Source organism: Salmo trutta, chromosome 10 (genome assembly GCF_901001165.1).
Source record: "Salmo trutta chromosome 10, fSalTru1.1, whole genome shotgun sequence".
NCBI classification, from domain to species: Eukaryota; Metazoa; Chordata; class Actinopteri; order Salmoniformes; family Salmonidae; genus Salmo; species Salmo trutta.
Genome location: NC_042966.1, coordinates 29,117,249 through 29,142,894, shown reverse-complemented (window position 1 = coordinate 29,142,894; position 25,646 = coordinate 29,117,249). Strand labels below are relative to the sequence as shown.

The window sequence follows — 25,646 nt, the reverse complement described above, 5'->3', positions numbered from 1 at the left end:
GAGAGTCCGCCATGGGCAGACCTGGCCCTCAAGAGAAGGCAGGCTATGTGCACACTTCCCACAAAATGAGGTGGAAACTGAGCTGCACTTCCTAACCTAGCAAGTGTCTGACAATATTATTGCCCTCCGATTACACAGACCCACAAATAATTCTAAAACAAATCCAATTTTCCTAAACTCCCATATCTATTGGGTGAAATACTACAGTGTGCCATCACAGCAGCCAGATTCGTGACCTGATGCCACAAGAAAAGGAAACCAGTGAAGGACAAACACCATTGTAAATACAACTCGTATTTAGGCCGTGTGTCAATTCTAGGTAAATCCGCGCACAAGAAAGATTGTTCCAAGTACCGCCAGCGTGTGTCGCTTCAACCCAAATAATAAATCAAAGTGATCACAAACAGACTTAAGCCCTGTTTCATGCAGCTTCTATAATCAATATTATGTTGTTCGATCAAAACCGGTTGCCATGTTTCTGGGGTATAACAAAAACAATAATTTAGCTGCTATGATGCGAGTCTACCTGCTCCATTCCCTTGATGTTTTCCTAGGAATTCATGCAACCGGGGCACAGGAGGGCAGATTTGGCCTCATCAAAAATAATTCCAACCTAAGGCCTAATGGTAAAGCATCCCATTTACGTGAATGTAACGTTTACAAACTCACTAGTCAACTTCTGCAATGACTTGCTGTAAATTGATCACTGTAAAAATAGCCTATAAATACATCCCCAGTCATAAGAACCCACATGGCAATAGTTTTGTTCCACCCCATGAACTCACAGATGGTTGCTTGCTCTATTCGGTCTGAGTCTAGGAATGGCGACACAGCCAATGAGAAGAAGAACAGAACATTGGGGAGAGAGAGAAACGCGACTGGGGTGTTGGTGGGAGGGATTATTCCTAGTACATCCATCGCTTTTCAAAGTCTACATTTTCAGTTAGGTTAAGCAGTAGATTCAGGCTCACTCTCACCAAGAGCGCACGGACGGGCACGGGGGCGCACCGCATCCCAACCGTCGCTCGCACCTGATGAGAAGCATCTTAGTTCCCATCCTGAATCCACAAACTGCCAGTTCAGTTGCGCAAACGCTGCGGAGGAGCTTTGGAAATCGAAGTTGAGTTCGTTGGTTTTCTATTCTTTAAACACCTGACTAAGTTTGACCATTTGGAGAAAAATTCGGACATCATTCCAACACCAATCCAGTTGGATTTAAAGTTATGGCACTATCAATGCTGCGCAGCGGTGTGCTTTTTCTGTGTCTGACAACTATCCATACTTGCCATGGTGACGGACAGGTTTGTAGTCTTCGCACCTCATCATCTGTGTCTGTGTGGTAGGCTACATGCGTATTACACGTAGAGATGCGTCATTTTTAAGACTATTTTGTTGGAAAAGTTATAGTTTTTTCCCTCAACAACAACCCATGCTGCAAAAGTTACTATAGGCTACAGTTAATTAGCTTTATGTTACGCTCAGAAAATAAGGCTACATTAACACGTATATAAATATGTCTTGCAGTGTTTTGTTAACTGTACACGTAGTCCTTCATGTTCTTCCTCAGACAAAACAAACCATAACTTGGAATTGCTATCCATCCCAGGTATGTTCCAATGTAAAAGGTTTAGCCATGATTTGAACATGTAGGCTATTATTGGCCATGTCCTCATCACAAATGAGCAAGGACTGTCCTTACAGGATTACACAAATATCCCATTGAGCAAGGGAAATTACCTATTGAAAGTTTATACGAGGGAAGCCATGAGCACGGACTCTTAGACGCCTTTCGGCATCTTTGTCCAGGATTCTAAAACAAGCCATGTATATATATCAGTCCACTGTGTGTGTGTGTGTGTGTGTGTGTGTGTGTGTGTGTGTGCGCGCGCGCGTGTGTGTGTGTGCGCGCGTGTGTGTGTGTGTGTGTGTGTGTGTGTGTGTGTGTGTGCAGGGCTCCAGACTGGGACCATTCGCATCAGTGCGAACTCCACATTCTACATGGTCACCTCTCTCAAAAGGCTAAAACCATGATTTGGTCAAACAGTAAAGTTCATTATCCTCATGATTCCTGTAATGACAGTGTCTGCCTGCCCCTCTATCTCTTTCGCTGGGGCCTGCTGCTGTGTGGACTGTTCTGATTGTATGACATAAAAACAAATCATATTGCGGGAAACAGCTATTCAACTGTGTCAGCTCTCAATTTTGAGCTCATAACAAGATATGTGATATGGTTGGCTATAGTCCTACGGAGCGCGAAAAATGCGCATTGTGTCACGTCCTGGCCAGTATATAAGGCTAATTGTTTTGTAGTTTGGTCAGGGCGTGGCAGGGGGTATTTGTTTTATGTAGTTCAGGGTGGTGTGTGTGTTCAAAGGGCGGTTTGATTTAGTATTTCCGGGGTTTTGGGTTGATGTTCTATGTTTATGTATTTCTATGTGTAGTCTGGTGAGTGTGTTTCTATGTTGTGCTGATTGGGGTTGGGACTCTCAGTTGAAGGCAGGTGTTGTCTATCTGCCTTTGATTGAGAGTCCCATATATTAGGGTGTGTTTGTTTGTTATTCGTGGGTGATTGTTCTGTGTTGAGCCTTAGGCTTTGCCAGACTGTTTGTTGTTGTTGTTGTTGTTGTTGTTGTCGTTCGTTCGTTCTCGTGTTTTTGTTCTTTTTGTACGTTCATTTTTTGTAGTTAATAAATTAACAAGATGAGCATACACATACCTGCTGCGTATTGGTCTACCTTTTCAGATGACGATTTCGCATTATCGTCAGAAGACGAAGACGACATGCGTGACACATTGGCCATTGGGATTGCTAAGGCATTAATGGGCGCTAGGCTACAACTGCAACGTTTATGGGGATATTCAACATTTTGTGTTATATTTACATGGCTACTAACAGTGGTTATTATATTTAGAGTCAGCAATCTAGCTAATGTGTTTTGAGTTTCCACTTACTCATGTGGTGATTTATCCCCAAATATACTGTTAACCTATGATATTAGTGCTCATAAAGATGCAGGCAAATTCATCTCTATTGAACAAAAACCAACCAGAACATTCTGGAGCCCTATTTTAACAGTAAAATCGAACCACAATAGCATAATTGTCAACCCAAAATGCAAGACAATCACTGAATTAGGTTGCACATAAAAATTATTTGAATAACAACATGAAAGATGATGAAACAAGGTGCTTCTTGAATAGCATCTCAGTAGTCTGTTACACGTTTTAATAAAGCACTATGAATTACTTCATAAGATGATACAAATGTTTTCAATTGAGGGACGTTGCAATTTCATATGGGTGTGAACAAATTATGGGCTGGTGCCATCAAGGGACATTTTTTAGTCTGAGCCCTGGTTTGTGTGTGTGTGTCTGTGTGTGTTGCTAGGATGGATATGAGTCCACTACTGTGTCAGTTAGTGGCATTTCCCTTTACCCTGGGGGAGAGTCGTCTAATAAAATAAAAGAGCACAGGGAAGAAGTCTTATTGAAGCATACTCTTGGCCAATGCCCCTCTGAGAATTTACCTTTATAAGGGCAGTTCTGCTTAAGTTTAGGAAAGTTATTGCAGTACTCACAGTGGGCATTGATTGTCATTTCAAGTATGTAAGGTATGCCCTCACCTGAGAAATTACACTTTTCTACAGACTTGTTAAATATGATTGAAAAGGATTAGCAAACAGCCATTTATTTCACTGTTCTCTGAGACTTTGGAATGAGCTTATCTGTCAACAGCCTGCTCTCAAATAACTCATGGGCTCATGGCATCCAGGCTATGTGCTGAAGCTGAATACAAAGCTGGTCCATTCAGGGTTTGTTATCCAAGGAGTCTGTAGTTGTGTCCCAAATGGCACCCTATTCCCTATATAGTGCATTACTTTGCATTGACCTCAGTCAAAAGTATTGCACTATATAGGAAATAGGGTGTAATTTGGGATGCAACCTCTGTGTTTCCTGCCATGTAAATATACAGAGGGCCAGGGTTCTGGACAGAGGTCTCACTGACAGACATCTGTCAAACAGCTTTGGTCCAGCTGCTGTATTGTCTGACACTGGAGAAGAAGGAGAAAGTGAAGAATGGAGAGAGGGAGAGAGAGGGAGGTTGTAGAGAGAGAGAGAGAGAGAGAGAGGGGTAGAGAGAGAGGGGGGCGGAGACAGAGAGAGGGAGAGAGACAGACAGTGAGAGGTGCATGGTGTGGCGGCCTCTCACATGTTCCTCCAACTGAGTACCAGGACCAGGGGGAGGAGGGTTTTTGAGGGCTAGTGGAGACAGCTGTGGCTAGAAGCGTATTACTTTAGAAGTAGTGTACGTACATCCAATAACTTTCAGGTGCACTGTTTTGACCCAAAGGTCGTTGTCAGGCTCTTTCTTTCAGGAATCCTGTGTATGACATCTGAATCTTAATAAAAGGATATGATTTCTGAATCTTCCATGACCAGGTGGCAGGCCACAGTCATAATACTAATACAGTAATAACACAATGATATGAATGTTATTATTATTTGATCTCTGAACTCACAACCAGGTCGCTACATTACTGTAATAATACTCAGTGGTGTAAAGTACTTAAGGAAGAATACTTTAAAGTACAAGTCGTTTTTGGGGTATCTGTACTTTACTTTACTATTTATATTTTTGACCACTTTTACATTTACTCCACTACATTCCCAAAGAAAATATTGTACTTTTTACTCCATACATTTTCCCTGACAACCAAAAGTACTCGTTACATTTTGAATGCTCAGCAGGACAGGAACATTGTTACATTCACACACTTCCCTACTGCCTCTGTTCTGATCTGCCTGGCAATCCGTACATTTTAAAAACAAGAAAATGATGCCATCTGCATTGCTTAATATAAGGAATTTAAAATGATTTATACTTTTACTTTTGATGCTTAAGTATATTTTTTTCAATTACATTTACTTTTGATGCTTAAGTATATTTAAAACCAAATACTTTTAGACTTTTACTCAAGTAGTATTTTACTGGCTGACTTTCACTTTTACTTAAGTAACTTTCTATTAAGGTATCTATACATTTACTCAAGTATGACAGTTGGGTACTTTTTCCACCACTAATAATACTACAATGATATAAATGTTATTGGTCTTGTTGAAAACACCTGCGCAGCTATGAAATTGGATTGGGATTTGTTTTGGCGACGGTTGTTGGAAATGCTAGGGAACACTGGCGGAATGTCAATATTTGTAACCACAGCCATCACAGAACCCACCCACCACCAGACATTTTGAAGTTGGATTTGGGCTGCATCCCAAATGGCAACCTCTTCCCTACACTCTTAGAAAAAATGTGCTATCTAGAACCTGAAAGGGTTTTTCGGCTGTCCCCATAGGAGAACCCTTTGAAGAACCCATTTTGGTTCCAGGTAGAACCCTTTTGGTTCCAGGTAGAACCCTATTGGGTTCCATGTAGAACACTAGGGTTCTACGTGGAACCCAAAAGAGTTCTACCTGGAACAAAAAAGGGTTATCCTATGGGACAGCCAAATAACCCTTCTGGAACCCTTTTTGCTAAGAGTGTATATAGTGCACTACATGGACCAAGGCCCATAGTGCTCTGGTCAAAAGTAGTGCACTATATAGGGAATAGGGTGCCATTTGGGACGTGGCCTTGGAGTTGATCGGGTGATGTCATTAACTACCACAGCTGCGCTTGGCTTGTTAAATCATACCTGCCTCTTCTCATATGTTATGACGATTACACATTTTGTGGATTTTATTGGAAGTTGTGATTTATTGAAGCTTGCTCATTTTAATTGCGTTATAATACTGTCATAGTGCAAATCCCATGGTTTATTTATATGCTTCCCATTAAATTTATATTAAACATGGTTTAATATCTTCAAATACTTGTTGTTTTAACATTTTGTTATGTGTGTGACTAAGAACAAAATAGGTCGTGGCTTGTAAATCTGAAAGCCAACACTCCTTAGTTTCTAATTTCCCAGGTCTGTACTGGTATGTGCTTCATTGTTTTCCAGAACTGCATGGACAAACACCACCAAGAACCATGTTCTTCATGTTGTTTTCATGTTAGACCAGTTATACATGTATTTAACTTTATGATATCTTATGTTAACATCACAGATTGGCTCATAATAATGGCCGGAACAGAGCAAATGGAATGGCATCAAACACCTGGAAACCATGGAAACCATGTGTTTGATGTATTTGCTACCATTCCACTGTTTCCGCTCCAGTTATTACCACAAGCCTGGCCTCCCCAATTAACATGTAGTGTATGTGTCTCTCTGTCTCCAGAACTGCATGGATAAACACCAGGTGGTTGGTGTTCTCCGTCAGATGGAGAAGTTTCTGAAGGGACAGGAGATGAGGTTCACAGAGGGACTACGCATCATGAAGTCCAAACTGGCAACCCTACAGAACTCTGTCTCCAAGTTGCCTCAGGCCGATCAGTCAGCTGGTGAGTAGACCGAGAGTATAACCATTCTCCACCACTCTGCAGCACCTGAAACCAAGCTCAAGCTCCATGTACAGATCAGCCTAGGGGTTCTTTACGCTATCTTGCTCTCTTTTTCTAGCTGTCTCTCCTCAATATAGCAGCTGATGAATGATTCATCAACAGAGGAGAAAATTGGAGCACGTTGAAGGATAATGGAAGTAGATTTCAGAAATGCTTCTTTATTATTAAAACCAGAAATCTTGTCTTTTTTCTTCTCTATTTATGCACCTTGTTTAGAGAGCCAGGCCCAGGCCCAGGCCTAAAGGTCCCCTAGCCTGGGCCTGGCCTGGCCTACTTCCATTGTCCTTAAGAGTGGCTCTACTGCAGAGACATAACATCCTAACCAGAGGGTAAGGGGAGGAGTGTTAGAGGCTAGGGAGTAGTGTGTGGTCTACCATCATTAGATTTTGGGGAAATTATTGTATTGTTTACCATGTCAGTATTGTTTACCATAATGTGCATTGATAGGATTCACATCCCCCTTTCTGGTTTTGTGGTCACTAAACCAACAAAATAAGGAAACAGTTAGATTTGAAAGTTTAGCTTAAAGTTGAAAGTTTCCCACTGAAACCCAAGCTTCTGCATAGCACTTAAATGACATGTGAACTCTCTTCGACCTGATGTTGACCCTTTAGTAGATAAACCTCAGTATTGGGTCAATGTGGAAATCGTTGGTCTTCTAGTAGTTACCACTGTCCTTTTGGATCAAATGTTTTTCTTCCAAACAACTAGTTAGGCTTATCAGGGATTTCTATCAAACTTAGCCATAGCAACTTCTATTGTATTATTTTCAATTCTATTCTATTTTTTTCTATTCAATTCCTGTGAAAATGGATGAATAGAGTCATTCATCAACTGCTATATTGAGAGAGATAAAGAAAGAGTAAAAGAGAGAAAGAGAGAGAGAGAGAGAGAGAGAGAAAGAGAGAGAATGCTCTCATTTACAGTACACACCGAGCACTCAATAGGAGACTGACAGGAAGTGGAATTGTGTCGTTTGGCACCATTACAGTACACACAGAGCACTCAATAGGAGACTGACAGGAAGGGGAATTGTGTCGTTTAGCACCAGACACCTGGATGATAACTCTGCTCTTATTGGTATAGAACAACCCTCCCCCCTCTCTCTCTATTTTGCTCAAAAATAAACTAGACACCGTTTAGCCATGTGCTTGCAATTACTTTAAAGATTTCTCTTCTCCTCTTTCTGTTGTTGTATAGTTACAGTGAGGGTACAAAACATTATGAACACCTGCTCTTTCCAGGACATAGACTGACCATGTGAAACCAGGTGAAAAACATGATCCCTTATTGATGTCACTTGTTAAATCCACTTCAATCAGTGTAGATGAAGGGGAGGGGACAGGTTAAATAATGATTTTAAGCCTTGAGACAATTGAGACGTGGATTGTGTATGTGTGCCATTCAGAGGGTGAATTGGTAAAACCTAAAAATTAAGTGCCTTTTAACGGGGTACGGTAGTAGGTGCCAGGCGCACCGGTTTGTGTCAAGAACTGCAATGCAGCTGGGTTTTTCACACAGTTTCCTGTGTGTACCATCCAGCCAACTTGACACAACTGTGGGAACCATTGGAGTCTACATGGGCCAGCATCCATGTGGAACGCTTTCGACACCTTGTAGAGTCCAAGCCCCGACGAAATGAGGATGTTCTGCAACTCAATATTAGGAAGGTGTTCTTAATGTTTTGTACACTCAGTGTTTATTCTCCCATTAAATTTGATTTTAAAAAAATCCCCTGAATTTTTTAATGCATAAGGGTGGGGTATTTTGGTATTTGGTATTTTATAAGGATAAGCATTAGCTGTAGCAAAAGCAGCAGCTACTCTTCCTGGGGTCCACACAAACCAGGAAACATGACATAATACAGAACATTAAGAGACAAACAAGAACAGCTCAACGACAGAACTACATATATATTTTTCTGCAATATGAGATGGAACGGATTTCTGTGCAATAATGACTCTATATAATACTGTACACTTTCTTGAATTTGTTCTGGATTTGGGGACAGTGAAAAGACTGTGCTTTCAATCATCTTTGGGAGAAAAAAAAATATTTGAAGGCATATTTTTGTACAGTCAAATGACGGGAATGTTCTTACTGTGCTTTCAATTAGTTGAAAATTGAAAGCACAGTAAGAACATTTCCTGCGTTTAACTGTACAAAAATATCCCTGAAAGATGAGGTATGTTGGTTATGTATCAAAATGCTGCTTCCTGCCATGCCTGTGTTCTATATCGGATTTAGCCTACTACTTACAGTATTTCCATACAATTTTACTTTGGTAGGTACAATATTATGCAATTGACAGGGTGTGGGGTGTTTATCCCAAAAGCGTAAGCTGTACTGTACTAGAGGTCAAACCTCTTTATTTAGATACAGACTTAGAAAAGAAGCACATACTGATCTAATTACATTAAAACCTTGGCTTTCAATTGTAAGTAGTAGGCTAACTCCAGAACACAGGTATGGCAGGAATCAGCATTTTGAAACATAACCAACATACCTCATCTTTCAGGCATATTTTTGTACAGTTAAAGGAAGGGAACATTTGATCAGTGGGTAATTACAACACCTTGGCTTTCAATTCTGTACATTTGTGGGATTCTTTTCTATTATTGCTGCCATTTTATCCTTTATGCATTTGTAGTAGGCCTAGTTTCTCTCAATAAAATGGTAATTTGTTGGGAACTATTTCAAGTAGCTGTTTTATTTAGCTATAGAACTGGTATTGTTGGTTTCCCCTCGCCTCTAAAACGGCTAGCAGCTGTAATCTGTTGGATGAAATGAGGCATTGTCTCAGTCTTTTCCCATGAAGTGGTCCTAGAGTCCTACAGTAACAACAGTACCCAGTTGACATGTGTATGTCCTAAGGCACTAAATACCACAGGATGCTGGGTGCACCATATGCATACATGTGTGACAAACTTCTCTCTCCTTCTCTCTTCCTCCCCCTCTCCCCTCTACCTCCCTCTGTCCTCCCTCTGTCCTCCCTCTTCTCTCTCTACCTCAGCTCCCTCTATATGCCCCTCCCTGGAAGCCCCTGTCCATGGGACGAAGTTTGGCTCCAAGTATTTCATCAGTCATGAGGTCCATTTCACCTGTTCCCATGGTTACCATCTGGTGGGCCCCGGGACACGTGTGTGTCAAGAGAACGGGAGTTGGAGTGGTGTCAACACTATCTGTAAAGGTACATTACTGTCTGTCTGTCTGTCCAAATGGGCAATATAGTCAAACACACATCACTTTAGGTGGTGCAGGGCTGAGGAAAGCTTGAAGAGATGGGACCCGCACACATTGCACCACCATATCTTTATTTGGCAGTAAGTTAGTAACAATGTTCCAATGTGTCTGTCCACTGTCTGTCTGTCCACCTGAAACCAGAGCCCATCTCACACATTACATTGCAGTTTTGCTATTTCCTACACAAACGTTCCTCTTTAAAATGACTTTAGTTTACAGCAGCCAGTCACTGTAAATTGTAAAGGTCACACCACTCCTCTTCTCCTGTTGTTATTTCACTAGTGCTGCAGCCATGGACTCTGTCTTCACAACTCACTGGAATTTACTGCTATTACTGTAAATACCTTTTATCAGCAGTCGGGGGGGCAGAGAGGGGGAGGACAGAGAGGGGAGGAGGGGGCAGAGGGGAGGGGACAGAGAGGGGGACGGGGGGGTGGTAGAGAGGGGAGGAGGGGGCAGAGGGGAGGGGACAGAGAGGGGGACGGGGGGGGTGGCAGAGAGGACAGGAGGGGGCAGAGGGGAGGGGACAGAGAGGGGGACGGGGGTGGCAGAGAGGGGACAGAGAAGGGGACAGAGTGGGGGACAGAGAAGGGGACAGAGAGGGGGACAGAGAGGGAAGCAGAGAGGGAGACAGAGAGGGGGACAGAGAGGGGGATAGAGAGGGGGACAGAGTGGGGGACAGAGAAGGGGACAGAGAGGGGGACAGAGAGGGGACAGAGAGGGCGGCAGAGAGGGAGACAGAGAGGGGGACAGAGAGGGGGACAGGGAAGGGGACAGAGAGGGGGACAGAGAGGGGGATAGAGAGGGGGACAGAGAAGTAGACAGAGAAGGGGACAGAGGAAGGGACAGAGAGGGGGACAGAGGAAGGGACAGAGAGGGGGACAGAGGAAGGGACAGAGAGGGAGACAGAGGGCAGCAGAGAGGGGGACAGAGGAAGGGACAGAGAGGGGGACAGAGGAAGGGACAGAGAGGGGGACAGAGGAAGGGACAGAGAGGGGGACAGAGGGCAGCAGAGAGGGGGACAGAGGAAGGGACAGAGGAAGGGACAGAGAGGGGACAGAGGAAGGGATAGAGAGGGGGACAGAGGAAGGGACAGAGAGGGGGACAGAGAGGGGGACAGAGGAAGGGACAGAGAGGGCAGCAGAGAGGGGGAAGAGGTGTTAGTAAAGAGTAAGGAGGGATGGTTACAGGTCAAAATGTTTAACACGTGCTAATGTTATATTAGAGTGCGGTGGTCTATTGAAGCCTTGTTTCCAAAGTATGTGTCTGCACAGTGGCGATCCATCCATACACCTGTTAGTGCTTAGCTTTTACTACTGATATCACTATCACTTTAAACTCCCATTCTGTTCTTCACAATTTGACCTATGAAGATTTTCTGATAAAATTGTGGTCAGAGTGGCTGCAGTGGCTACAAAAATACAGTTGAAATTAAATCTAGGCCGTGTTCTTTGGGGCATGCCATGTAAAATGTTTAGCCACGAAAAATTTGAGTTTTTCATTGGACAATTCCAGGTAGTCCCTCTCTGTTTCAGTCTGTTTTCTTTCATTTGCTACCTAATGAAATTAACCCAGCCCTGCATTAATTATTGGGTTGTGCCAGACAGTGCACCCTCAACTACTCAGCGTTGAGCAAAAAATAAATAAATTGAGACAGACTGAAGAGTTAACAGACAGACATTCCTGTAAGGAACTGACTGAGCTTGTTTAGTTTGTTAAAAGAACACTACTGGACAGAAATCTGGCGTCTGCGACCCAGACCCTTTGTTGTTCTAGAATCTAGAGTAGTCTGTTCAGACAGAGGGCCCTGAAGACTTGTAAAGATTGATGACAGAGGAAGAGAGAGGGAAAGAAAGAGAGAGGAAAAGAGAGATAAAGAGAGATAGAGGAAGAGAATATGAGGAAAGAAAGGGGAAGAGATGGGGGGGATAGAGGGGGGAGATAGACAAGGAGATAGAGAAAAAGAGAGAGAAAGACAGAAAAAGAGAGAAGAGTGAAAAGGTGCAGAGTGAAAAATACCTGACCTATAAGAGGGAGAGAGAGAGAGAGAGAGGGAGATCGAGGGAGAGAGATAGATAGAGGGAGGGAGGGAGAGGGAGAGAGATAGATAGAGAGGGATAGATAGAGAGAGGGAGGGAGAGGGATAGATAGAGAGAGAGAGAAGGATAGATAGAGAGAGAGGGAGATCGAGGGAGAGAGATAGATAGAGGGAGGGAGAGGGAGAGAGATAGATAGAGAGGGATATATAGAGGGAGATAGAGGGAGGGAGAGAGGGAGGGAGAGGGATAGATAGAGAGAGAGAGGGAGATAGAGGGAGAGAGATAGATAGAGGGAGAGGGAGAGGGATAGATAGGGAGAGGGAGGGAGAGAGATATATAGAGGGAGGGAGAGGGATAGATAGAGAGAGGGAGAGAGATAGATAAAGGGAGAGGGAGAGAGAGCGAGGGAGAGGGATAGATAGAGGCAGAGGGATAGATAGAGGGAGAGGGATAGATAGAGGGAGAGAGAGGGAGAGGGATATATAGAGGGAGAGGGATATTTAGAGGGAGAGAGAGGGAGAGAGATAGATAGAGGGAGGGAGAGAGATAGATAGAGGGAGGGAGAGAGAGCGAGAGAGAGGGAGGGAGAGAAAAGGAGAGAAAGGGAGAGAGAGAGGGATAGATAGAGGGAGAGAGAGGGATAGATAGAGGGAGAGAGAGGGAGAGGGATAGATAGAGCGAGAGAAAGGGAGAGGGATAGATAGAGGGAGAGAGAGGGATAGATAGAGGGAGAGAGAGGGAGAGGGATAGATAGAGCGAGAGAAAGGGAGAGGGATAGATAGAGGGAGAGGGATAGATAGAGGGAGAGAGAGGGATAGATAGAGGGGGAGAGATAGATAGAGGGAGGGAGAGAGAGCGAGAGAGAGGGAGGGAGAGAAAAGGAGAGAAAGGGAGAGAGAGAGGGATAGATAGAGGGAGAGAGAGGGAGAGGGATAGATAGAGCGAGAGAAAGGGAGAGGGATAGATAGAGAGGGAATGAGAAATGAGGATAGAAGGAGGGCACAGTCCCTCGGTCTTTAGCTCTGTGGGCTAACTGTATTTTGAACGAGAGTGCTATAGAGGGATAGCTAGAGGGAGAGGGAGGGAAAAAATGAAAGAGGGAAAGAGGTAGGTCTTTGCCTCTGAGGGTTAACTGTATTTTGACTCCTCTCCTAATCCCATGGCGTTTATTTGCCTTCCCCGGGGCCACTTGACCACAGGACAGGTACAGATGTACAGACCTATTTCACTCCCTGGGATATTCTTAAACTCCTTTCCCACATATTTTACATTTTTTATCCTCTCTCTCTCAATAGTGCTTTTTTAAACCCCAACTCTAAATTTAGACATCTTATATATGTATAGGACTACCCCCTTTAGAACCCATCCACAGAGATGATATTGTGCAAGTCGGGTCTTTTCCTGGTCGTTTTAAACATCAACATCACCGTCTCCTTTGAGACCTAAGCACACATTGACTGAACTGACTGTACCACTTGGTATGTGTCTCAAATGGCTCCCTATTGCCTATTTAGTGCACTACGTTTGACCAGAGACCTATGTGAATAGGGTGCCATTTGGAATGCACCTTGGAATGTCTCGGCTAGTGCCAATAGCGATGGCCGGACTGGCAGAGATGTGAGCCATCAATAGCATGCTTAACATAGTTGCTGCTATTAGACCATGGGCCGTGGTGCTGTAATGAAATATGTGCGTGCAGCATGGATGAACTTAACCTCTGCCTCCTGCAACCCCTGGACAAAGAGACTGAAGAGAGGAACAGCATGGATGAACTTAACCTCTGCCTCCTGCAACCCCTGGACAAAGAGACTGAAGAGAGGAACAGCATGGATGAACTTAACCTCTGCCTCCTGCAACCCCTGGACAGAGACTGAAGAGAGGAACAGCATGGATGAACTTAACCTCTGCCTCCTGCAACCCCTGGACAAAGAGACTGAAGAGAGGAACAGCATGGATGAACTTAACCTCTGCCTCCTGCTACCCCTGGACAAAGAGACTGAAGAGAGGAACAGCATGGGTGAACTTAACCTCTGCCTCCTGCAACCCCTGGACAAAGAGACTGAAGAGAGGAACAGCATGGATGAACTTAACCTCTGCCTCCTGCAACCCCTGGACAAAGAGACTGAAGAGAGGAACAGCATGGATGAACTTAACCTCTGCCTCCTGCAACCCCTGGACAAAGAGACTTAAGAGAGGAACAGAAAAAAGAGAAGGGGCTAGTAATCTTACAGTAGCCCTGCTGCCAATCCTGGACTGCATCCCAAATTACATCATATTATCTGTGTTGTGCACTACTTATGGGCCCTGGTCAAAATTGCACTACATAGAGAATATAATGCCATTTGTGACGTAGTCGTTATTATGGGGGAATAGCAGCAGCATGGAGAGGGGAAGGGGAATAGGGGAATGCGCCCACCTCCGGAATGCAGTCTAGTACAGGTGTTTTTTGTGTCCTCCGAGACATTTAATGCCACTTTAACGAGGGGTTCATTCAGTGAGGGCTCTGAGCTCCAGCCACAATGAAGAATGGGCCTTTTCTTCTGATCCACTTATCTGTTTATGTGAGGCTTGGTACCCCTTTAGTTGGCCAGCCGGCGGGCTCACGGGATGGGCTGCCTTCTCTCTTTCAGTCTGGCTTTCAGGGGCTGCTCCAGCTCAAACAAGGTCACCCTGAATGGGATGTGTGTGTGTTATTCCTCCCCCTAGCAGAAGAAAAATCTAATCAAAGTTTATTGTTCGAGGTACACAGTTTAGAAGATGTTAAAGCGGGTGCAGCGAAACGCTTATGTTACTAGCTCTTAACAACGCAGTAAAATATCAAACAAGTAAACACACACAAAAAGAAAGAAATCAAGAGTATGTTACAGTCCCTTATGTCTCTCTGGAAGGAGATCCTCGCCCTGAGCGCATCTACTTTATTGTCCAGGAACTGAATGTTGATGGTTTGCTCGCCGCCTGAGTCTGACTAGAACCCCACTTCTGTTCCCTCTTCTCCGGCATCAACCTTTTGGTGTAGCACCCGGGATGAATGGGGCTGCCTCTGAAAGTTCGAACAAAGGATCCACAAAAATGTGTCAAACCCCCAGTACTCCTGCTCCAGGCAGTCCACCAATTCAGAGAGATGTGATGGTGGATACAGGGAGGGGGGATGAGGGTAGAGTAGGGTGTGTGTGTGTGTGTGTGTGTGTGTGTGTGTGTGTGTGTGTGTGTGTGTGTGTGTGTGTGTGTGTGTGTGTGTGTGTGTGTGTGTGTGTGTGTGTGTGTGTGTGTGTGTGTGTGTGTATTATTCTTAATCCCGTGATAGAGCCACTACTCTCAAGAGACAGACGGCTTTCTTCTAATTTCCAATGATAACATTGTCCACTGCAGCCAAATGAAGAAGCATTTTTGTTGTTATGGATTAAGATCCACGTTTGAAGAATAACCTTTTCTCCATGTTTATAAGTACAAAATCGGTACAAACCTCTTCTAGGGAGTTTTTCACTTGTTATAAGCAGTTACATAAACACACAGACTCTTGGAGTCAGTGGAAGGCATGTGCCTCCTAACATTACAATTCTACAAGAATTAAAACCGTTATAAAACCATTAAAACCATAATGCTAATAAAACCATGCCAACGGTCTCTGGAGAACTTTGTTCATCATGCTCATTTGCCAACAACCCCCCAACTCACCATCCATCCATTCCCCATCTATGCAAGTCCATTTAGCTCAAACACCACCACTTCTTTATACAGTATGAATCAGGACTGAAACATTTCATCTCTCATTTCAAGCACTTTGAACGGTGAGGCTGGAGACTTGAAGGGGAGAATTGACGGGGAAGCAAATGAATTGTCCTCTGTCTGTAAATGATGCTACCAGGTTAGTCTGGTCTAAATCTACTGTATTAGGTATCACTCATCCCCTGGACAGAGAGCAGACCTACAGCCCCTAGATGGGACTAAGACAAGTATAGAGCTAACAGTATGCTCATTCATGTGTGAGACATGATGTATGTATTTAGAACAGTGTCAACCACAGAATTAAATAGAACACTAGAATTGACATTGTCTTTCCAGGCAATGTGACTACAGGGCAGCCATCTTGGTCAGGGAAATCTTTCATTCTTTCACGTCTCCCTTATGTCCATAGATGTGAGTGAGTGCTCCAGCAACCCATGCCAGAACGGAGGGACCTGTGTAGAGGGAGTCAACCAATACAAGTGCACCTGTCCACAGAGCTGGAGTGGATCCAACTGTCAGCACCAGACACAGACGGGTCAGCAGTACCAGACTTCATACACCTAAGACCCTACCATAGGACATAGGACCTAGAGAATCGCATGACATTGCTATTTGTTACTATCTCACATATGATGTTCTGTTGTACATATTGTATTTGTGTATATCTGTGCATTGTTGTATGTGTTGTGTTATGTCGGTGTATGTGTTGTCAAGTCCTTGATACGTGTCTGTCCTTGTCTTTGTTGTTTGTCCATGTATTGTCATGTACGTCTGCATGGTTGGGTTGTGGTTGTGCTGTGGTTGTATTTGTGCCTGTGCTTTTTGTGCGTGGTTGTGGTTGCGTTGTCCAGTGGTGCACAGGCCCTCTCCGGGCCGCCGGGCGAAGTTTAAGCTCCTCCCTCTCCCTCTCTCGCGTTCAGCGCCACCTGAGTGGAGCGTCATGAACGACCCTGCGTTTAGCCGACGACCCCGCTGTGCCAAGGTGGACAGAGCCCAACACTGTAGCTGCGACGCTGGCTTTCACATGAGTGGCACCTCGGACAACAGCATCTGCCAGGGTGAGACAGTCAGACAGTGATCTAGCCTGGTTAGTTTGGTTATGTTAGCCAGGTTAGTTTGATTCAGTCTGGTTTAATGAGGCTATGCCAAAGTGGACAGAGCCCAACGCTGTGATCCTGTGTTTCATATGAATGGCACCTCGGACAACTCCATCTGCCAGGGAAAGACTGGCCTTTTCCAGAAACAACCCCTAGCATCTAGCCCCTACCCACTAAACACTAGTTAGGACCTGAGAGGATTGGATAGTTATAAGCAATATGGTGGCGATATCTCCACCTTCCTATTTGAAAGATAACAAATACTGTTTGAACCCAGGTCTGCTGCTTGACATGGCTGCAATGTCCATAGTTTATGTGTCTAGACCCTGGAGCACCCATTTCCATCTCTTGTGCTGTTGCAGAGATGTCATGTTATTGGTCCCTAACTCTTAATTAGGCATTAAACAACTCTCTCCTTACCCCATCCCAGACAGCCAGACATAACAGATGAGAGATTGGACAGAGGGCCTCTTGCCCTTTAGCTCAAATCCTTCTACCTACTGTATCCCTCTCTATCCTTCCACCTATTCCTCTCTTTCTATCCTTCTATCCTCTATTCCTGTCTCGATCCTTGTAAATATATGACTCTAGGGAAGGGATCATCAACTGCTTTCAGCCTCGGGCCATTTTTTTCTTGAGCGGATGGTCGGGGGGCTGGAACATAATTACAAATAATTTGTAGACTGATATACAATATTTGACTAAAACAATAATTTCAAACCTTGCTTACATTTTTTTTAAATCACGTATCTCTATTATATTTGGGAATACTTGGGAACAGATATCCAAAATTAAAATCACTTGGAGCTGATTTTCTGGTGTTTTACAATATTTTATGTCTAACCATGAAAATAAATAAATGTTGTTTTTTTTGCTCAGAAAACTTCAGGGGTCAAATAAAACCACTCTCCCCCCTCCTCTCTCTCTCCTCCCAGATGTGAACGAGTGTGAGGTGTACCGGCTGGACCAGGGGGGCAAGCTGTGTGTGTATGAGTGTGTCAACGTGCCAGGCTCCTACCAATGCTCCTGCCCCAGAGGCTACAAGCTGCTGCCTGATGGAAGGAGCTGTGAGGGTGAGTGACAGGAGGGTAGGAGAGTGGGAGGATAGGAGGGGATGGAGGGGGGAAGGGAGGGTAGGAGGGGATGGAGGGATGCGGGCAGAAGAGAGGGTAGAAGGGAATGGAGGGATGGAGGGTGGAAGGGGGGGTAGGAGGGAATGGAGGGCTGTAGGGAGGGTAGAAGGTAAAGTAAATAAAAAGTAAATAAAAACAATATGGGGATGAGGTAGGTAGATTGGGTGGGCTATTTACAGATGGACTATGTACAGCTGCAGCGATCAGTTAGCTGCTCAGATAGCTGATGTTTAAAGTTACTGAGGGAAATGTAAGTCTCCAGCTTCAGTGATTTTTGCAATTCGTTCCAGTCACTAGCAGCAGAGAACTGGAAGGAAAGGCGGCCAAAGGAGGTGTTGGCTTTGGGGACGACCAGTGAGATATACCTGCTGGAGCGCGTGCTACGGGTGGGTGTTGTTATCATGACCAGTGAGCTGAGATAAGGCGGAGCTTTACCTAGCATAGACTTATAGATGACCTGGAGCCAGTGGGTCTGGCGACGAATATGTAGCGAGGGCCAGCCGACGAGAGCATGCAAGTCGCAGTGGTGGGTGGTATAAGGCGTTTTGTTAACAAAACGGATGGCACTGTGATAGATTGCATCCAATTTGCTGAGTAGAGTATTGGAAGCTATTTTGTAGCTGACATCGCCGAAGTCGAGGATTGGTAGGATAGTCAGTTTTACTAAGGTAAGTTTGGCGGCGTGAGTGAAGGAGGCTTTGTTGCGAAATAGGAAGCCGATTCTAGATTTGATTTTGGATTGGAGATGTTTGATATGAGTCTGGAAGGAGAGTTTACAGTCTAGCCAGACACCTAGGTATTTGTAGTTGTCCACGTATTCTAGGTCAGAACCGTCCAGAGTAGTGATGCTAGTCGGGCGGGCGGGTGCGGGCAGCGAACGGTTGAAAAACATGCATTTGGTTTTGCTAGTGTTTAAGAGCAGTTGGAGGCCACAGCAGGAGTGTTGTATGGCATTGAAGCTCGTTTGGAGGTTAGTTAACACAGTGTCCAAAGAAGGGCCAGATGTGTACAGAATGGTGTCGTCTGCGTAGAGGTGGATCAGGGAATCACCCGCAGCAAGAGCGACATCGTTGATATATACAGAGAAAAGAGTCTTCCCGAGAATTGAACCCTGTGGTACCCCCATAGAGACTGCCAGAGGTCCGGACAACAGGCCCTCCGATTTTACACACTGAACTCTGTCTGCCAAGTAATTGGTGAACCAGGTGAGGCAGTCCTTTGAGAAACCAAGGCTATTGAGTCTGCCGATAAGAATACGGTGATTGACAGAGTCGAAAGCCTTGGCCAGGTCGATGAAGACGGCTGCACAGTACTGTCTTTTATCGATGGCGGTTATGATATTGTTTAGTACCTTGAGCGTGGCTGAGGTGCACTCGTGACCAGCTCGGAAACCAGATTGCACAGCGGAGAAGGTACCGTGGGATTCGAAATGGTCAGTGATCTGTTTATTAACTTGGCTTTCAAAGACTTTAGAAAGGCAGGGCAGGATGGATAAAGGTCTGTAACAGTTTGGGTCTAGTGTGTGATGAGATCTGCGCGAGTTTGTTATCTGTGCCAGCCAATTGCAACTCAATAAAACATACAGCTTATATTCAACTGAAACTGGTTCAGGCTGCCCGCCTCAAGTGCGCCTGCTGCTGAGGAGAGAGAGAGAGCGAGTGAAAGGAGCCTTGGCCTAGGCTACTGTTGATTGCGAAGATGGAGTCCTTTTTCATTGAATAAAATGTTCAGTATAGTGAAAAGAAGCCGAAAAGGGGAAAGTCCTCGGGGACAAGTTTGGATTTTGTAGTGGACGAAGATGAGAAAAACGTTCGCATGGCTGTATGCAACTCGCTATTCAGGTTTGATGCAATTTTCTACCTTTCATTTATTTATAAAACAAAATACTACTATCGAAATACAGCTAATTGTTTTTTGTATAGGCAGTTTGTTATAGGCAGTTTTTAAGGACAAATAACTGTGGATCATTTGGCCAATATCGCTTGTTTATTGATGGCGCTGGCAGCGCCGAGTTGGAGGTGTCTTTCTCTCTCTCTTTTGCTCAGGATTTGAATGGGTCAGTTGAATCCCAAACAGCACGGGTCTATTTTCCACTGTGCTTTTCTGAATGGGTGTGACTGTACTTGGTTTAGTTCAGAACTGGTCTCCATTTAATATATATATATATATCGGGTCGGGTGGGAAAGCCACGGATCCAGCTTTTTGGACCGGTGAAGACTTCTAGTAGGAGGGGATGGAGGACAATGGCCCATTCATTTCCATGGGTTTCTGGCTGTGGCGCTATGCATGGAGCTGCAGAGCTGGGCTTATAACTACAAAGCTACAAGCAGGGAGGGCCAGACTGGGGCTGAAAACGTTAGCTGTCAAATCCTTGTGTCCTTGCTTCCTTGTGCTTTGAGAGGAATTGAGTAAACAACGATGGAATATAGCAGAAGCAAGGATTTGATGGCTGTGTCTTTCATACCATCTATAGCCTTTTGGACCACATACCTTTTGGGGAAAAAAGTAGCCTATATATTTTTCATTTGTTTAATATACTATCAGAAAAAGGACTTTCAGAAAAACATATTGGTCAAGCTCAGGCACTTAAATCTCTAGGTGCATAATACCAAACAGTCATTGCATAGTCCTAACAGGATGGAAATTTGGAGCCTAAATTAGCCATATTTCTGTGGGTGATTGAGATTAAAGGAAAAATCCACCCAAAACCACTCATTCCTATAATTTACAATATTTTTTGTCAACAAATGTTTCATTTTGTCGTTATAGTAAAGTTGGTAGCAAGTGGCGAGTGACGCAGCGATCTAAGGCACTGCATCTCAGCGCTAGAGGTGACACTACAGACCCTGGTTTGATTCCAGGCTGTATCACAACCGGCTGTGATTGGGAGTCCCATAGGGCAGAGCACAATTGGCCCAGCGTCGTCTGGGTTTGGCTGGGATAGGCCGTCATTATAAATACAAATTTGTTCTTAACTGACATGCCTGGTTAAATAAAATGTGAAAATTGTTGTCGAAATCTATTGCAGCTCAAGTTGACTACAAAACCCACAATGCAATGCTCTCTCTATGGGCTGACTGGCTAGCAACCGTAGCTACGCACAATAATACCAAAGTCAATATCAGCACGTGAAGTAGCTAGATAGCTGTAAAATCGCCTAAACAAACTGCACTATCAATTTAGGAGTCTACAAGCTCACCATGTTCAACCTGCAGATCGATGTGCCTCACCCTGGACTGAAGAAGCAGACCCTCGGTTAAATTACACCTTTCTCAAGGTAGGAATATCGCTAAAAATATGATCAATGGCTCATTTGAGAGAAGACAACCTCCTACGTTATGACATCGGCCGGTACTGACATTTATGATATACGTTTTGCGATCTAAATGTCGTATTCCTAACTTCTAGAGTAGTGAGAATGGCTTTATCGCAATGCTTGAACAGCAATATCTCAGATACACATTGAAACATGAAATGACCCAGGGAATCGATAGAACATCGCGCAGAGATACACAAAAGCAATATAACATTCAAAATGGCAGAATCTTTACTTTAAGCTAGCATAATGGTAAGCACTTGAAGATGATTTTAACTTCTAAATGTATTTTTACATGTTGAAATGTGACATATTTTCTCTATAATTTACGCTAACAGGCTGGAAATGTATGAGTGAGACAAACAGACTAGCATCATGAAAAATAGATAAAACCGATTGTTTAGTTTTGTTTAGCTTTGCTCCATTGATATTCCAACCCAAAAATGATGGCAATTTGTGAACGTGATGTCATTGTGGGAAGGGTCTGTCTTCTAAATGATAATTACTACAAACTAACAGGGTGGGAAGTGATATCAGGGTCACACAGAAAATGTTAAATATAATAATAAAAAATACAATAATAAAAAATACAATAATGAAAAAAACGTTTTCATGAGAGAGATTTTAACTGAGACTATAAAATAATGAAGAAAGATTTGAAATATATTTAAATAATTTATAGCTTGTATTTCTCGTAGAAGTTGTTTAATAACACCCAGGGTCATGGGAACATGGTAAAACACCTACATCCACTGAAAAAAGTGTTCAAAATGCATAAAATTCCTTTCCAAGATCCATATTTTTCTGTTTTTAAGGTAAAGGACACGTGACCTTATATTTAAAGCCTTTTGAAATCTACATTTTACACAATATTTCCTGGGAACAGAAAAGGCAGCGCATTGTAGGAATGACTCAGCTAGACACAGCCTGGGTCCTGTCTCTGTATAATGGGGCTGGTGGGGTTGTGGGGCTTTGCAGTACATTAATAAAGGTGAAATGAGGGAATGGAGGGGGGTGACAGACGGATAAAGAGAAAAAGGGAAGGATGAATAAACAAACATCATGGTTTAGCTATGGAGGTCTAATAAAGGTGGAATGAGAGAATGGAGGAGAGAGGTGAGGGAATGGAGGGATGAAGAGAAGGGATAAACAAACATTTTCATGGTTGGTTTAGCTTCAGAGGTCTTTGGAAAGGAAGGGTGATGGTGGTGGAGGGAGGTATTGCTCTGCAGTGTGTTAGCTTAGCTATGGATGGAGGCCCTTTGAAAGGAAGAGAGGAGGGAGGGAGAGAGCGAGAGAGCAAAAGAGAAAGAGGAGGCTGGTGGCTGTATGTATTTCTGTGGATGTGTCCAGTGCCCAGTCTTTGGCCTGACCATAGTCTCTTCTCCCCAGTCCAGTTTCATCAACTCCCCTGTAGCTTATGAAGCGTTACCTTCACTTCTGGCCAGTGGAAGAGCAGATGACCTCACTACTTCCCAGCAGAACAGACCATAAGGAATGTCTTGATCCAGGATGTGAGACGAGTCGTTTTGGGGAGACTAAACTGAACAACCAAATAAACAGTCAGTCCCACAGTCCTCTAGTCTAGCCCTCCTGCCTGCCAGCCCAGACGACACTAACCACGAAGCAGGGAGCCTGTCGGGCGGGTCAGAGGCTGGACGTCTCCATCTTTATTTCTCTGTTTAATTTATTCTCTCGTTCTCCCTTTCTTCCTCTCTGTCCCAACCCCCCTCTCTCTTTCTCTCTCTCTCTCTCACTTCCCTTGCTCTCTTCTTTCTCTCTCTTGCCCTCTCTTACTCTCTCCTTCCCCTCTTTCTCTCTTCCCTCTCCCTCTCTCATCTCTCGCCCTCTCTTTCATCCCCTTCTCATGTTGTCCTCCAGATGTGGATGAGTGTCTGACCCAGCAGCACAACTGCAGTAGAGGAACAACATGTATCAACACAGGAGGAGGTTTCCAGTGTGTGAGCCCGGAGTGTCCCCGATCACACGGCAACATCAGCTACGTCAAGACGTCTCCCTTGTAAGTAGATACAGATAGACACCCCCTGGTGTTTGTGTGTGTATTATTCCTCCCCCAGCAGTAGAATAATTGGTCAGACCCCCAGTATTCCTACTGTAGGCATTCCACCAATTCAGAAGGAGGTGGCGGTGGATCCAGCCAGGGTGTGTGTGTGTGTGTGTGTGTGTGTGTGTGTGTGTGTGTGTGTGTGTGTGTGTGTGTGTGTGTGTGTGTGTGTGTGTGTGTGTGTGTGTGTGTGTGTGTGTGTGTGTGTGTGTGTGTGTGTGTGTGTGTGTGTGTGTGTGTGTGTGTGTGTTATTCTTAATCCCGGGATAGATCCACTATTCTCAAGAGACAGACGGCTTTCTTCTAAAATCCAATGATAATATTGTCCACTCTGCAGCTAATTAAAGGAGCGTTTTAGTTTTGAAAAGTATTAAGTTTCCAATCTAGAGGGATAGCCAGATATACAGTGTATCCTCTGCATACTTATTCAATTGTTATGTTTTAGGGAAACAAACACAGTCACTGGAAGGCATGTGTCTCATAGGAATACTCATAAAACCAGACCAGTACGACTTAAACAAAGTATGGTAGTAAAAAAATCTCAAAACAATACAGTTTCTTCATACAAAATGAATCAGGACTGAAACATTGTGTCTCTTATTTCAAACACTTTGACCAGGGATGCTTGACCGAGTACTAACGGGGAAAGGAATGAATTGTTCTCTGTTTGTAAATGATGGTACCAGATTGTGTGCGTTTGATTCTGTGTGCTGTGTACACATGTGTATGTTCATGTCACTAGAGCCTATCGCTCTTAAAATGATATCAACATCTCTCTTCTCCCCCACAGTCAGTGTGAGAGGAACCCCTGCCCTATGGAGAGTCGTTCCTGTCACCTGGCTCCTAAGACGGTCTCCTTCCACTACCTCTCCCTCCCCTCCAACCTCCAGACCCCGGCTACCCTGTTCCGCATGGCGACCGCAGCCGCCCCTGGCCGCCCCGGCCCCGACAGCCTGCGATTCGGCATCGTCGGGGGCAACAGCCGCGGGATGTTTGTGATGCAAAGGTCGGACCGCCAGACGGGTGAACTGATCCTGGTTCAGGGGTTACGAGGACCGCAGGATATCAGCGTTGATGTGGATATGTCAGAGTATAGTGAGCGCACCTTCCAGGCTAAGCATGTGGCGAAGGTGCATGTTCTTGTGTCGGCGTATGACTTCTGAGGAGGATGGACAGACAGAGGACAGAGGAGCGAGTGAGAGGGACAGAAGGAAGGAGGAGAAAAAGAAGAGCAATGGACAGAGGGATGGAGGGAGAAACGAGTGAAAAGGACAGAGGGAGAAGTTAAAAGAAAATGAGAGGGACAGGCAGAATTGTTTGGACTGCCATTGACTATAAAGTATATTAGTGAGGATGTAACTGAAATGAATGAATGGTTGATTGAGTGAGTTAATGAATGTGAGCGAGTAAACATTTGTGAAACAAAGTGGTAATGGAATGGTAATATTATTTTTCTTTCATTCGCTCAGGAGTTGGGCCCTGGGGTTGCCATAGTGACCAGAGGTGGCGGTCATGTATGTGCAATGCCATTGGCTAGATCTGTTTCAAGGCCCACTCCTTCATTTACTCCACTTAGTTTTCATTTAAAGCTGATGATCAAAAACGGCTGTAAATATCACAGAGTAGTCCTTTAAGAGACATGAACCCATGTCTGCGTCCAAAGTGGCACCCTATTTCCTATTAAGTGCACAACTTATTTGTGCACTATGTAGGGAATGGGGTGCCATTTGGGATGCACACCCTGTATAACATGGCTCTGATTTATCTGAATATTTTGTTGCTGTTGTTTATTGTTACATACTCAGTGATTCAATGCATTGTGCTTTTACAATTTTTATAATTTACACCGATTTAAAAAAAAAAAAAAATTACTGGCTTGCTTCGTGATTATAGGACCTAAACACTTAGAACAATTAAGAGTTTTTTTATTAATTATTTTTTATTTTTTTTACAATAGAAACATTAATATTGTACTTGGACATATTTCCACTATGCTCAAATTCAGTATGTAATTAAGATATGATGTAATTATTACATGGTAACTACAGTGATTTGGAAGCCTTGCCAATGCAGTGTACAATATATCAGCCATCTAATGTTTTAATAAGTCATTATTATTGCACATAACTATTTCTCCATACATAAAATAAAGACAGTCCTACACTACTAGTTTGTTCTGATTTGCAGCCCATGTCCCTATCCCAAAATACAGCATACAGTGAGGAAAGTGATCAGCCCATGTCCCTATCCCAAAATACAGTATACAGTGAGGAAAGTGATCAGCCCATGTCCCTATCCCAAAATACAGTATACAGTGAGGAAAGTGATCAGCCCATGTCCCTATCCCAAAATACAGTATACAGTGAGGAAAGTGATCAGCCCATGTCCCTATCCCAAAATACAGTATACAGTGAGGAAAGTGATCAGCCCATGTCCCTATCCCAAAATACAGTATACAGTGAGGAAAGTGATCAGTAATATGATCAGCAATGTTTAGGTTTAAAATAGAATTGATCAGA

General features: G+C 44.0%; 1 protein-coding gene across 2 annotated transcripts; it reads left to right on the top strand.

Annotated features, from left to right (window-relative positions):
- The first annotated feature begins 874 nt into the window (after positions 1-874).
- Positions 875-25,293, top strand: LOC115201539 (fibulin-7). Of its 2 annotated transcripts, none has more exons than XM_029765250.1 (8): positions 875-1,301; positions 6,286-6,448; positions 9,522-9,698; positions 15,926-16,051; positions 16,368-16,574; positions 17,549-17,686; positions 22,944-23,082; positions 23,918-25,293. In XM_029765250.1, exons 1-8 carry the CDS (start codon positions 1,224-1,226, stop codon positions 24,288-24,290), a joined length of 1,401 nt encoding a protein of 466 aa, XP_029621110.1. In that variant the 5' UTR covers positions 875-1,223; the 3' UTR covers positions 24,291-25,293. The 2 variants fall into 2 exon arrangements, with proteins under 2 accessions (XP_029621110.1, XP_029621111.1); XM_029765251.1 differs by having other exon boundaries at positions 885-1,301; positions 16,437-16,574.
- The last annotated feature ends 353 nt before the right edge of the window (positions 25,294-25,646 follow it).

What these genes read in the sequence shown, in the direction of transcription:
- LOC115201539 (XM_029765250.1), top strand. Translation starts at nt 1,224, where the DNA reads ATGGCACTATCAATGCTGCGCAGCGGTGTGCTTTTTCTGTGTCTGACA. An exon ending in TGATGGAAGGAGCTGTGAGG is followed by an intron (nt 17,687 to 22,943) that starts GTGAGTGACAGG and finishes GTTGTCCTCCAG; the next exon opens with ATGTGGATGAGTGTCTGACC. An exon ending in TACGTCAAGACGTCTCCCTT is followed by an intron (nt 23,083 to 23,917) that starts GTAAGTAGATAC and finishes TCTCCCCCACAG; the next exon opens with TCAGTGTGAGAGGAACCCCT.